This window comes from Amblyomma maculatum, chromosome 3 (assembly GCF_055883805.1).
Source record: "Amblyomma maculatum isolate TAMU_Amacu chromosome 3, ASM5588380v1, whole genome shotgun sequence".
Taxonomy (NCBI): domain Eukaryota; kingdom Metazoa; phylum Arthropoda; class Arachnida; order Ixodida; family Ixodidae; genus Amblyomma; species Amblyomma maculatum.
In genome coordinates this window covers 180186945-180201254 of record NC_139346.1, presented here as the reverse complement: position 1 = coordinate 180201254, position 14310 = coordinate 180186945, and the positions used below count along the sequence as shown (strand labels likewise).

General features: G+C 47.5%; 1 protein-coding gene across 1 annotated transcript in view; it reads right to left on the bottom strand.

The window, feature by feature from the left end:
• Positions 1–13023, bottom strand: part of LOC146197070 (kelch-like protein 10) — a 30154-nt gene extending 17131 nt beyond the window's left edge. The window contains exons 1-3 of the mRNA XM_084597120.1: positions 12986–13023; positions 8938–9249; positions 7100–7313 (exon numbers count right to left, since the gene is read on the bottom strand). Coding sequence (XP_084453246.1) covers positions 7100–7313; positions 8938–9249; positions 12986–13023 — 564 coding nt within the window. The remainder of the gene's footprint in view (positions 1–7099; positions 7314–8937; positions 9250–12985) is intronic.
• Between the last annotated feature and the right edge of the window lie 1287 nt (positions 13024–14310).

Below are 14310 nucleotides of genomic sequence, written 5' to 3'. Positions count from 1 at the left end.
GCGTTGGACATCTCGGCGTTCTTGGTTCTGACTCCGCGCCCTGACGGACCTCTTCAGCGAGATGCTAAAAGGGGTGAAAGTGAGCCTGCTTGTTTGCGTCCTCCAGATGCGGTAACATGACGTTGAGCATCACGGTCACCTCGCGGCCGTGGACTAAGCGTGACGGTCACATGTTCGTTGTTTTTTGAACCATCGTATTGTATGCAAGGGCGACATACGGCAACACTTCATCCCATGTTTTGTCCTCCACGTCGACGTACCGTCTTTGCCAAAAGTAACCAGGCTGCGTATTCCGCTTCTAAGACGGGTAGTAGAGAATTCGTACGACGTCTGAAGCTCTAATTCAGTGTAAAGCAAAGGAAATAAATGTTGGCTTTAGAATGCAAGCGAGAAGCAAAATATGCAGCCTGGTTACTTTTGGCAAAGACGGCACATTGAGAGCATTTGACGTACATTGAGAGCACGAGTGTTTTGTCCAGCCGTTTGGTCAAGCCGTTCGAGGATGGTATGGTGTCTTCGTCACTGGAACTGTGCAGCAAAATTTGCTGCAGGAATTCAGCTCTGAATACGGCACCTATACGATATCCGATGCACCTTGACGCAGAACAATATGATGGTAAAAAACTTTGGAACCTTTAAGGCTGTACCGTTAGGTAGAACGGAGGTTTCCTCGTATCATGTGATGTACTTGTAGCAACGATGGCCAACCTGTTACCGGAGTGCGAAAGCAGAAAGGTACCAGCACGTCCATGTCAGTCTGCTGGAAGGGCCTCAATGGCGGGTCTATCGGCTTCAAAAGCGCAATTGGTTTTATCGGCGGCACATTGTGATGCTGACGGCCTTGACGTGTTTTGACAGTGTGAAACGTCCGCGTTAAGAAAAGGCCAGTGATACATTTCCTGGATCTCTGTAAGTGGCGGGGGTTTCTATCGGGACTGAGGCTCTGCTCTCAGAGCCAAACTCCAAACTGCTAGCTCGGGCCGCAGCCGTGGTCGTCAAGATGTACACACCGAGGAACAGCCAGCGGGCGAAGTTGTTTATTGGAAGCTTCTAATATTCTTCCCCGGTCGTACTAATCCGCGCGCTCCGACATCCCGGCGTCGTCTCTCGCTGCTGCCGAGGCTGTCCGTCGAGATGATAGGGGAGGTCGCATGACGCAGAACAATGTGATGGATGAAAAACGTAAGTAGCCTATAATGCAGTACCGTTGGGTAGAGGGGAGTGTGAAAGGAGAATGATCACAGCATGTCCATGCCAATCTGCTTGAAGAGCCTTGATGGCGGGTCTGTTGGCTTCAAGAACATGGTGGGTTTGTCGACGGCACCTTGCGACGCTGACAGCTGACATAGTGAGAGACGTCCGCGTTAAGATGAGGCCAGTAGTTTTTTTGTGGATCCTTGCAAGTGTGGGGTTGATTCCCAAATGTCCGGAAGTTGGTTCATCATGAGAATATACTAGTTCATCACGCAGACACGTAGCTACAACAATCAGGTACGGCGTACGGCAGGCGAATAAGTTTTTCTTAATCAGAATACCGTAGCCTACACGTCACGACGCAAGAATACGCTTGAAAGCTCTCGGGAGAGTTTTGCTGCACCGTTTATATAGTCCAAGATGCGGCTAAGCTCGGGGTCTGCAGACTGGAATTCAGCGAGACATTTAGGATGCTCATGGCGTATAGGATTATGGTGTCATCAGTAATATCATCGGTGGAGATCTACAGGGCCACGCGAGAGCAATCGGCGTCCGAGTGCTGGCGACCAGACTTGTACGTGATAGTTATGTCGAATTCGGTTAATTGCAGACTCCATCGCAAAAGGCTGGCTGGTGGGTTCTTCAGTTTCGCAAGCCAACATAGGGCATGGTGGATAGTATATCTCTCATAAAATTACGGTCGATATATCGATGTCGTCCATACAATGTCTATACATAATGTTAAAACACGATAGAACACGGACAGATAAAGACAAACACACATTGCTATTTATCTGTCCGTGTTCTAGCGCTGTTTTAACATAATTTTCAACCAACTCGGCCAACAAGCTGCTCGGCTATATATACTTCTTTTGTGAAAAAATAGTTAGACTCATCTTTAGATAGACAACGACAGGCGTAATGAATGACATGTTCCTGGCCGCACTGCATTTGAAATACGACGGCACCAAAGTCTACGTTGCTGGCATCGGTGTGAAACTCTGTGTTGGCGTTTTGTCGAAGTGAAACAAAATGAGAGGTATTCATAGTTGGCGTTGTAGCTCTTCAAAGGTTTAAAATTGAGGTGCGGCACAAGTAAAATGTGTGTGTATTTGTCAGACGCGTCAAGGGCTCAGCGAATCGAGGGAAATCCGTCGAAAAGCCGGTAGTAGGCACATAAGCCAATAAATCGTCGAACGGTTTTGTGGTCTTCGGGCGGAGAAAAGATGGTAGTGGCTGACGCTTTCTAGGTATCTGTCAGGATGCAACCGTGGCTTACGATGTGCTCCAAGAACTCGAGTTCGGTGTAAGCGAAATGACAGTTCTCGTTCTCAAGGTAAGCTCAGATGACGTTACGGTTTCCAATACTATTTCGGGCGGCGAAGGTGCTCATCGAACATTGAAGCTAAGGATACAACGTCGTCAAGGTAAATGAGACGTGTCTGTCAATGGAGATCTGCAAGTACTGTGTTCATAAGCAGTTGAAGGGTAACTGGCGCAGAACACAGACCGAAGGCCATTGCTTAAACTCGTAGAGCCCATCCGGAGTAATAAATACTGCCTTCTTTCGAACTCTCTCATCTACCTCTATTTGTCAGTATCTGGATGCAAGGTCCATCACAGAGAAATAATTAGTGGAGCGAAGGCGATCCAGAGCACCATCGATTTGTTGCAGAGAAAATACGTCTGTTGTATGACATCGATTTTCTTTACGAGAACGTCAGGAGCAGCCCGCAGAATCCTTGGATGGGGGGGGGGGGGGGATGAATAACATCGCCGCGAAGCATCTTTTCCTTGTCGAGTGACCGCAATGCGATCAGTCGGAGGCACTCTGTAAGATGACTGTCTAAGAGGGGGCACAGTGTCATCAGTACTAATGCAGTGAGAGAGATAGGTCCTGCCAACAAGTGGAGAATCGGAGAATGTCAGCCGATAGCGCTGGAGAAGACCTTTCACTTGTCGCTGCTGTATTTGAGAAAGCGCGGTGTTAATGTCGCACTGTAAATCGGTCACATGCCTCTCCGGCTGGGTCTACGACACCATCGTAAGGCCCGAGGCGTTTTTAATGTGAGCGATACTACAAATCGGAAGCACTAAAGTCCCAATGCTTAAATGTAGGGGCTCGTAGTCATGCTTTGCCGTCTTGGAGGTGAACAACTTCCCTGGGGACAGCAAGACTGTTCGAAAAGCTGGATGTGTTTGCTCTTCATGACACCTTCAAAGTTTCGCAGTTGCGTGGTGTCGTCGTGGTGACAGACGTCATGACACTGAAACGGGGCGGAATGATGGCACTATTATTGAGAATTTACAGGGCGGTTGGTCGTTCTGAAGCACTGCGTAAAGTCGATAAGGCCACTAACTAACCTACGCTGCTGAGGTGAGTAACTGCTCCTTTTTCGATTAAGGAATCCATACCAAGGATTACGTCACAGGAGCACTGGGCAGGTTTGACGAAGTTTGCTAGGTACATTTCTTCTTGCACTGATAGTCTAGACGTGCATGCACCAGTCGGTGTGATCAAGTTGCCTCCGACAGAACGAAGCACAGGGCTTAGCGTTTATCCACCTTTTTCAGACTAATGGCAATGGCCCACTGAATACAGTAAAACGGCGCCGGTGTCTACGAACGCTGCGACCATTTCTACCCTTTGAAACGTTTAGGTCGACGGTTACTGCTATGGAGGCGAACGTGGCGGTGTCCGATCACGGCTGCGGTCCGGCACTAACTGGTTTCGTGTCGTCGGAGAACATAAGCCTCGAGGTAGCTTATCAGGGCGGTGCGCGTCGTATCGTCGTGAAAAGGTTTGACAATCCTTGCAGTGGTGGAGGATGTTCAGAATTTCACCGGTGAACAAGCGTCGCCGGCGTTTGGAAGTGTCTCGATGAGTACTGAAGAGCGACGGCAACCGGGAATAGTCGAATGACATTCTGGGCTATTCTGTAAAGTACGCATCAATGGCAGGGGGCCGTCACAGCACACTGCGGTTTTTGCGCTGGCAGGCTCATTCTTAGGTAAAATTAGTGGCAGTACAGGTGCCTAGTCTCGCCACAGTGGTAGCAGAATGGGTGATGATCGCGACTGCGTCAGACGTCGTTTTTCGTGAACGCACATGAGGAAGTCGAGCAGGAGGGGCTGGACGGATGTATGGGCCTCCAGGTGCTGAGTTGGAGCTGGTCAGACACGGCGAGTGACTGCGGCGAGTGACTTCGGCCTGTGCTTAGATAGCATATCGTGCGTCTTCTTATGGCAGTGGCCTCGGACATAATATCCGTGATGGTGTTTCGCGGACATCGCACTAAGCCAGTAATAATACGTTATTTAATTCCCCTTGAGATAACGAAGTTTTTCTCCTCAGACAGTTGAGGTCAGCCCGACGGAATAACATTATGCCGTCGTTGTAGACGAGGACGCTGTCGTTGCGGGGAGCTGATCTCGCGCCTGTAAAAACAGCTCAACGCGTGTCTTTTGGAGGACGATGGTGAAAGCTTGCAGGAACTGGCCTTTGAAAGAACTGCACGGCGTTATTACAGATGTCTCGTGATTTTCAAACCAGGTGCGAGCTGCCCCATGTAACGAAAAATATGTGCTGCCGCTTCTGGTCATCGGCCGATCGAATGCGTTGGGCGACGCACTGCAATTTTCAACCCCGTCTTCCGAGTCTTCGCCTAAAAAGCCTTGGAAGTTCTTTATCTCTCGTGGAACCTGTAGCTCGAAAGACGGCGCAGAAGTATCAGCATGCATGGTCATAGGAGGCGTGGTCGGCCAAGGTGGTACCAGAGAAGATGTTGGTGTCTTCACAGTACGATGAAATTGCAGAGGCACAAATCTAGGCTCAAAACCTCGAAGCCGTCAGCTGCCCTGTTGGGTAGGAGTAATCGCGATGGTAGGATATCTCTGAGGGCTGAAGTCTCGGCTGATTGTAGGTGTCCGGAGCATGCGTTGAGGTATAAAGCACCTCCTCCAGATGTAAGGGAGTAAGGTCTCAATAGTCACTGAGGACCAAAAAGCGGCAACGAGCTAAGAAGGGCCAGCGGCTCAACGGCAGCTGCCCAGCCGAAGAACTTCTGTTTTCTCGCCTCGAAGAGGCATGCGCTCGCAATCAGCGCAGAGCGAAGACAAGGAATATATCATGTAAATATATATTACTGACACACGGGGACACTGCTACAATATGTGCATAGAAAAATTGGGATGTTGGAAGCTATTATTTTTGAAGATTCACATTCAGGCACGAAAGCGAGAAATATATCTCAGGCCGGCGGTGCGCGATCTTTTATAATCTGTCAAGGGTATATCACCTAGGTGACCAATTTGTTCACGTTTTTGACATTATTAGCGCACTTTATTAGTCGAAATGACACGGAGACGTAGAAGCTATATGTTTTGCACATTTTGTGGCTAGTTGAAAGCAACCGTTTGTGGCATTACTAGAAAACACGAAAAGCACGGCCCCTTTCAGTGAAAGGTTCAAGGCCAAAATACGACTAACAGCAGTGAGTGTCCGCCCTTGCCTGTTCTGGCGCAGCAAATGCCTTCACTTTTGTCTAGGGATGGTAGTCGGCCATTGAGTGCACCACCAACGTAGAGGTGAACCTTAAAAACCAGTTGACCGTCAGTTGCTCGCTGTCGCAATCGTGCTTGGAGATGCTAATGTTGTTGGCCCACCGTACGCCCTAGTGTGACTCACGGCTGCTGTGCTGATGTTTTGGCCACTTTCTCAGCGATAACACCGTTGCGCCAGAGAAGATCGCATATCAGAAATTCAACACTACAATGATGCGCGCTTTTATAAGGGCCCTATAAAGTTAATTGGGCGTTATCTTATGTCTCCACTTCCCGGCCTCGTGTCCAGTGCAAGCACTTTCTTTGGCTGCAATATCATGCTTGATGCTTTCGCCATCAAACCTTCTGCTGTGTGATCTGCGCGTGCTTAAGTAAACCTGTTATTTAAGTCTGAAGCGAGCCTTGTCAGGAGAGTGAGTCTTATGCGCCGCAGGTCTGCAGTCACTCCTCCTGCGCTGAACTATGTTCAGTTCTCGTAGCTGCGGTTAATCAAGACAATTGGAAAGCCTGTACCGAGAGAGAACTTTCTCTGGCTATGCGTCAAAAGCTACCCAGCTAAAAACGCACCAGCTCTCTCCGTATCACAGCTTATTACCTCTAGAAATCTTAAATATATTGCAATAAATTTGTATACCATTACGGAATTATAAACCTTATTTTTAGATTAAGGTAAATTAGGCATATACTACAATACTAGCCAGTGCAGCACGAGTATGGCACGCTGTGCGTACGCCAATGGCTGCGCCACCTGTAGGCAAACCTACGAAGCATAGGTAGGCCTAGTCGGCCGCGTCTCCCCGCCAGTTTTAGTACACTTGCGCAATCGCGCTTGTCTGGACAACATTCGTGAGTGGACAATTGATTAGTCGTGAATTTACTTCTACATAGGCCTGAAGTTTGTAAAGGAGCACATTGTTTCGTATTTGGCTCCCCCAAAAACGAATAATTCAACGTCAAGATAGAACTGAAATGTTAACCATAATTGAGACACGATATGCCTCGACTACTTAACGTGGTAATAATGCAAGAGAAGTCCCATTCCGTACCTTTGGCTGCATAGCCACAAAAAGCTGTCTCCGAATACGGTCAGGGGCACAGGATGTCGCCAGCATGTCTACGCTATTTCGAACCACCTCACTGTGCTAGTCAGGCTGCTGGTCTAATTCCACTCTTCCGCACTATGCTTGGCTTAAACATGAATGCACAGTGACCAACTGAATGGGCTGGTCCGTCAAGTCCTGTCTGTTCATTTCATGGAGAGGCCCTCTCACCAATCTCTGTTCTGCGGTCGCGCATATCAAGGAATCCGGATGACGTTTGGCGTTTAACGGCAGCCACTCACTTTGAGCTCCTGGGACAACTCAAGAACCTGAGCAACGTTGTGAAACCAGATGCGTTTTTCGAGTGGCGCGCTGTAGGCAGAGTCGACAAGCAGCTCGATCATGTCTCTGTTGAGGTCGGTCACGATAACACGAACCGGGGGGACCGGCTCCGGCGGTTCTCCGGCGTTCGACACTTTCCTGCCCGCGGTGAACAGTATGGCGCAGCCAGGGTACCTGTAGTATTGCATTCGGTGAGACAAATAGTAAGAAGAGCTGCGGCTTATAATTTTTACGATTTTATCGATTTACAAACACGCGTTAACCCATGAGGACGTTCAGGCTCTCTTCGCCGTTTTTAAGAAAGCGCACTCTTCTCGCTGAAACAATATTGCGCACAGACGTTATCTATACAGTGAAAAGGCGTGTAGAAAATAAAACGATTCGCAGGACTAAAATATTTTTTGTGCAGTGCTAAACAGATAAGAATTATTGCTAAGAAGTCACCTTTATCTCTGCGTGGTCTCGTACAATCATGGCTACAAATGCAGCGCAAAAGAGCGTTTGCAGCGTGGTACACAACTCCCGCCATTAACACTCCCCCATCAAGATTCGTTAATATGTGAATAGCTAAAGAAGGATTTATTGATATATTTTATTACTTCTGTTTAAGAACTATACAATGTATATTGATCGTCTAAAATAGCTTGAATGCCTTAGTTTTCATATAGTAGCCGCATATAGCTTCTCAATCTTTATGAAATGTATGGTTTGCAAAAAGTGTCACGAAGAGTGAGTGAAGGAAGAGAAGGGGGAAAAGGACAGGAGCAGCCGATTAGCGCAAGTGTTGAAGGAGAAGAAAAACAGATGGCGCTCACTGCTTAACCACGGCCCGTATTCCGAGCTTGCGCGGTTTTCAGAAGTATCGCTTTCGCTGTTTTCGCTCTCACTTTATTGGTGGTAACACCGCGGAACCGGAAGTGATGGCAACCGAACTGACATCTGGTTCCGGCGTGTTCACCAATCGGATGGCTGGAGGTCACGACGAGAAGGACACTTTTGAAAACGACGCACAGTCGTAATGCGGGCCCAAGACAGGAGGGCGTGAGAGTATATTCGAAGAGGTGATTCATTTATATTCGCAAAAGGATGGTTGTAGGCATCACCGTTGGTCGCTTTCTTAAACATGCCACCTGACCACGACGGAAAGAGAACGCAGAAACGGTACATGCCCATATCGCTTTCGGCTGTCGACCCGAGAAAAATAACACTGACGAAGGCGTGCATAAGGTTTGATTAATCACACTGAAAATATCCTTTACTGAATGTAGACCGTACATTAAGCGCATCAGTAAGAGACACTAACTGCCCCTTGTCGAATGCGGAATGGAGTATGAATATTTGAACGGGCACAGAAGGTTTGGTTTGGTTTGGTTTGTGGGGTTTAACGTCCCAAAGCAACTCAGGCTATGAAAGACGCCGTAGTGGAGGACTCCGGAAATTTAGACCACGTGGGGTTCTTTAACGTGCACTGACATTGCACAGCACACGGGCGCCTTGCTTTTCGCCTCCATCGAAAAGCTGCCGCCGAGGCCGGGATTCGATCCCGCGTCCTTGGGAACAGTAGTCGAGCGCCGTAACCACTGCGCCACCGCGGTAGGGTAGGCACAGAAGGTGTTCGGCACAAAATGCATGTTTGGAAACTGTAGTTCAACAGTAAACAAGCGAGTAGAAGAATAGCGCGCATAAGCATGAAGGCTCTCGTTCTATTTTTCTGCGCCACAGACACGTTGAACAAGCTGCAGGTCGTTGCCTGCTAGACCATCTCAAAAAGAAATGTTGGCAAAACATAGCAACTTACTCAGCAGAAAGTATAAAGCGGTGCGCCCATATCTCTGCATCGCCTGGAGGGCAGAAGACGACGTCGCAATTTTGGCGAGCCCGTCTTTGTTCCATGAGGCCAGGCATGGAGCGGGCTATGGCTCGGGGACCGAACGCAGACTCCCTGACTGCGCCCGAGAAGAGGAGCTTCGCTTCAGCCGAAATGGTGGTCATGTTGGCTAAGACGCTGTCCATGGCAGCAGTCGGAGCAGCGCACATCTTGAGCTGCGGTGTCTGATCGTCGGGGCCGTGAAGGTTGCGCGGTTGTCCCCCAGTGGCGCCGCGGCCACGGCTGTGTTAAACGATTACGGGGTTTAGCAAATTATATCACCACACCACAACAGCCAATCAGGCCGATGCCACGCGCCACGAGGTGTGCCGGCGATGATGATGATGATGATGATGATGATGATGATGACCTCATAAAAAATGGCACATACTCACGGCGGGAGATTGGCCAGGGTGCTTTGTAGATTATAAATTTATATATGTTCAAGGACTGGAGTATTCAGATAAATATGGATGTTTAACTGGAATTTGGAAAAAATAAAAAGGAAAAGGAAAGGTAATGAAATCATACCATAGGAATCTACCTGTTGAAATTATGTAATCAAGAATAGCATCCCACACTGGTTTAAGGCATATCTCTTCACGCTTGCCCCGAAGGAGAGGAGAACTGGAATAGTTAGTGGAAGGCTTATTCTCGAAAGGGGAGTTGCTAAGTAAATTTTGCGGAGAGATGGGAACCTCCGGCAGAAGAGAAAAAAAAAAAATGATCGATAGATTCAATTTTTTTGCAAGACTCACAGAGGTTAGTAGCGGATAGCCTCGAACGACATAAATACAGATTTAGTTTCGGTAATCTGCAGCGCAAGAGAGTCACAGACGCTTCACATAGCCTTGAAACACACATGCGGCAGTCGTCGTCTTTTTAATGTTTCACCTTGGCGGCACAGGTATTGTCAAATATGCAGCAGGCACAGTTGAGCGGCGAACTATTAGGAGTGCGATCGCGTGATTCAGTGAAGGCTTAAAAGGTTCCCAGCCATGCATATTAAAATACAATACAACCTGAGGGAAAGAGTAAAAAATTTGTTCTTGACTTAAAATGAAGGGGACAAACCTAGCGGTCTGCCATCTGCCTAAGGCGAAGCATACAGACACCGGGGTCCATCTTTCATAAGCCCCACCGGGTTATCCTTAGTCTGCGTTCGCGAGGGCTGGCCGTACGAATTGATCGCTCAGCACCTCCATTTCTAGAGTTGCTGATGGCTCGCGACCCTCGTTCACTCGGTAAATCCAACTCGGCATTAACCGAGCGATAGAGAGTCTCGAGCCAAAGATAGTTTTATCAGAAGAAAAGAAAGAAGAACAACGTGCTCTGCGCTTCTCGCTCGGGGCTCTTCTTTCTTTTCTTCTCATAAAATTCTCCTTTGTTCGTGAGAAAAATAGGGTGCTTTGCAACTACACATACATTCATACAGCCAAGCCGCTGTCGCACAGCCTTTATTCCCTCCTCCTCAGCCATCCCTACTGAAAAACCAAAAGCTCTACGGGGCAATAACCTCATAAAATCTCATCTAATTGCATAGACTGTCATTCGGTGCGCATCATTATCATAAAATATTGTACATAATTTATGATAATGTACAAGAAACTATGAGACCTTATGCAATTATATGCGACTGGTATGTGCTTTCTAATGTGAATTGAGTAAGATTGTGTGAGAAAATGTGAGGTTATTGCTGTATACAATTTTTTCAGTAGGGTATGTGATGCAAATGCTTGAAATCAATGAAGACTACATACTAAATACTGTTCTGGCGAGAGAGTGCGTTTCCGCCTGCGGTCGCCGCGATCAGGCCGCAAGGCAGACCTGATTATGCGATTCCATTAATACGCGGACCGCCCATACATCTCCTGCCCTTGTACTTCAGCAAAGTCAACTTTTCCTAGTCATAAAACCGTCACGGTGATGTGCCAGCTTGCGGATCAAAGCTGTGGTTAGAATCTTAACCTAAGCATGAATGGGTAATTTTTCTTTTCATATAACCAAATTATTTACGAATTTAAGTTTGTTTGAGACATTCGCAGAACTTTTTTTCTCATCGAAAGTCCTGTTTCCTAAATTTCATTGCAGCCTTTGATGTTATGTGTGACAGCTAGGTTTTCCGAAACGCCGACACCATTGTTTTCTACTGAACTGGAAGCAATTTTAGAACTAGTCGAGTGGGACTTGAATTACTGCCCCTTCGGTAGCAAGCCGGGCGAGCTACCTCTACATCCCTACGGTACCTACAGTCTCGGAGAAAACTTTGCAGGTTGCAGATTCGCGGAAAAATGTTTATATATGATTTGCCTGACTAGTTGCCTTCTAGGTAGAACGAGAGGAAGAAGATGGCTATATGGTATGAAAGAGCACTGAACAAGAATACAGGGGAAGCCTCAGTTCGCAGTTCGCTCGAACTGAGAACTTCTTCACCGTAAAAATATGTCTAGGGCGGATCGCAAGGAATATTCTTGTAACGAGACACACAATATGCTTATATTTAAAGTACGTAATACGACGCCTTCCGACATTGCTTTTGGACACCGGGACATAGACACCTAGCGCCGCTGATCCTAGTTCGACAATTGGAAACAAAATTAAATGAGATAAAGGCCAGGGTGGCATGGTAGAGATATCTTGAAAGCGGCTGTAACGTCCACGAACGCTATCAAAATGAGCATTCGCTCTATTCTCTCGGAGATATATCCACGCATTCCAGCAGATAGTCTTGGAAAGTTTCAGGTATAAAGCCCGACGTCGTTGCTCGACTTTCAATTGAGTGCTTTCGTACAGACTCACTCGGTGGTCGGGGGTAGCCGTGGAAGTTAACAATTCAATTCCACTCAGTCATTTATTTGATCATATACTCACCTATAGGGCTGAAACGTGGAGGCTAACCAAGAGAGTTCTACTTAAGTTGAGGACAACCCAGAGGGCTATGGAACGAAAAATGGTAGGGGTAACATTAAGAGATAGGAAGCGTGCAGAGTGGGTCAGAGAAATAACTCAAGTTACCGACATCCTAGTGGAAATTAAGAAGAAGAAATGGACATGGGCAGGACATGTAGTGCGAAGAGAGGATAACCGATGGTCGCTGAGGGTAACAAACTGAATTCCAAGGGAAGGAAAGCGTAGCAGGGGGCGGCAGAAAGTTAGGTGGGCGGATGAGATTAAGAAGTTCGCAGGGGTCAAGTGGATGCAGCTAGCACAGAACCGGGTTAAGTGGAGAAATATGGGAGAGGCCTTCGCCCTGCAGTGGGTATAATCAGGCTGATGATGATGGTGGTGATGATGATGATGATTTATTTGATCAGCAGTATTGAGTCGCTGTTTACAACCTAGGGGTAGAAGATGGCCGCGCGCTGCACAAGGAACGCGGGACAAACAAGATTTTCCCTTTCTTCTTTCCTCTCTTTTTCGTCTCCCTGCCGCGTGCATAACTGTGATCGAGGGTGGACTGTGATCATCGTGGTCCACTGGGGACGACACGCGTGAACACCATCATTGCCCCAGCCGTGTGGTGGCGAGGCTGGATTAAGCCGCTGCCGCCCGCCTACGCCGAGTTCATTGTTCCAGCCAGCTATCCTTTAGATTGCACTGAAACGTTTATTTCTACAGCTACTGGTACTTGTCGTGCTGTTTCGAGGATGAAAATAAGTTCGCGATCTCTACGGGCTTTTCCGAGAAGACGATTCGGCCGAAAGACCGGATTGACATCAAACGAAGCTCAAAGCTTTCTTCTCCCCAAAGCTATCACTGGAACGCATGTGTGCAAGCGCTCGGAGAAGAAATATGAGAGCGAACCAGTTAAGAGGAGAAGTAAAAGTGTGCGCGAAGGAACAGGAAAGATCCGAAGCTCATCTCGCACTTATGCCAGGACCGACCTTTGCGGCACTCACCGAAGACCGACGTGGATACTACTGTCGGCGTTTTCTTTTGATATTAGAACCTACAACATCTTGCGGTTAAGGTGACTTACTGCCACATTTTCTTTGTCAGCTGCGCCTTCCCGCTCATCTCTTCGGAAGAAAAAGAATAAAAGAGAAATAGAATCCTAAACTCTCACCTCTTTTTGTGCAGAAACCAAGCAGTTCATATTGACTACTTCTTCGGCGAAAACCAAGTAATTTATTTTGAATACTTCTTCGGCGAAAAGCCCTGCCGGGGTAGCTCAGTGGTTACGCGTTCGACTACTGTTCCCAAGGACGTGGGATGGAATCCTGGCCTCGGCAGCCGCTTTTCGATAGAGGCGAAAAGCAAGGCACCCATGTGCTGTGCGATGTCAGTGCAAGTTAAAGAACCTCAGGTGGTCGAAATTTCCGGAGTCCTCCACTACGGAGTCTCTCATAGCCTGAGTTGCTTTGGGACGCTAAACCCCACAAACCAATTCTTCGGGAAAAAAAAAAGCAGCAAGGAAGGAGAAGCCCATGAACAGTGAATAGATGCTTGCGAACGGAACCGTTGTAAGTTTCTTGCATAAAAACAGGGCAACAACCATTTCGTTTTGTCATTCGGGTTTATTCACGAGTGCTACGCTTTAGAGCAAAACAAGCTGCTAAAGGTACACTGAGGACAGATTGAAATTGCTTTGAGTGCATACGCTGTTTTGCAATACATTTGTGATGACCGGAAAATAAGCTTTCATTAGCCAAAATAGGTGATAAAGTGAAATAAAGGTATCGCCACCATTAGTTGCTGCGTACCCTACCTTTTGAGGGTAGGCTGATGAATCAGATGCTTAGAAATGGTGATAAAGCCATCCTCTTCTTTTCTTACGGTTCTCGACTGCTGTTCCCAAGGACGCGGGATTGAATCCTGGCCTCGGCAGCCGCTTTTCGATAGAGGCGAAAAGCAAGGTGTTAGTGGACACCGACAAACCTATGTGACTGATGCGGGGAAGTCGAGTCTATAGGGCATTTTGTCCTCTTCTATAGGAAGCTCAGACATTAAAGAACGATCTGCCTTGAGGCCCCTCTCTCCAGGTTAGGACTCCGCTTGTCTATACCAGTGTTACTATACCATACGGGGCTAGTGCCAAAGTATTTGCATTGGGTTCAATTCGCGAGATTCTCCCTGATTACCTAATTCCAACTGGTAGCTTGAATTGCTAAATCTATTAAATTTCTTCGGGATCAATGCTCTTCTGTCGTTTTTCATTACTACATTATTCAAAATTCCCGTTCGTGCTAATATTTTTGTCTTTTCTGCGTGTGGATATTTCCCTGTATATCTCACTACGCCTTGTCTAGTCCCCCATATAAATATGTGCCATGTTTCACGAAGGCAAGAAGGAATGTCATGTCA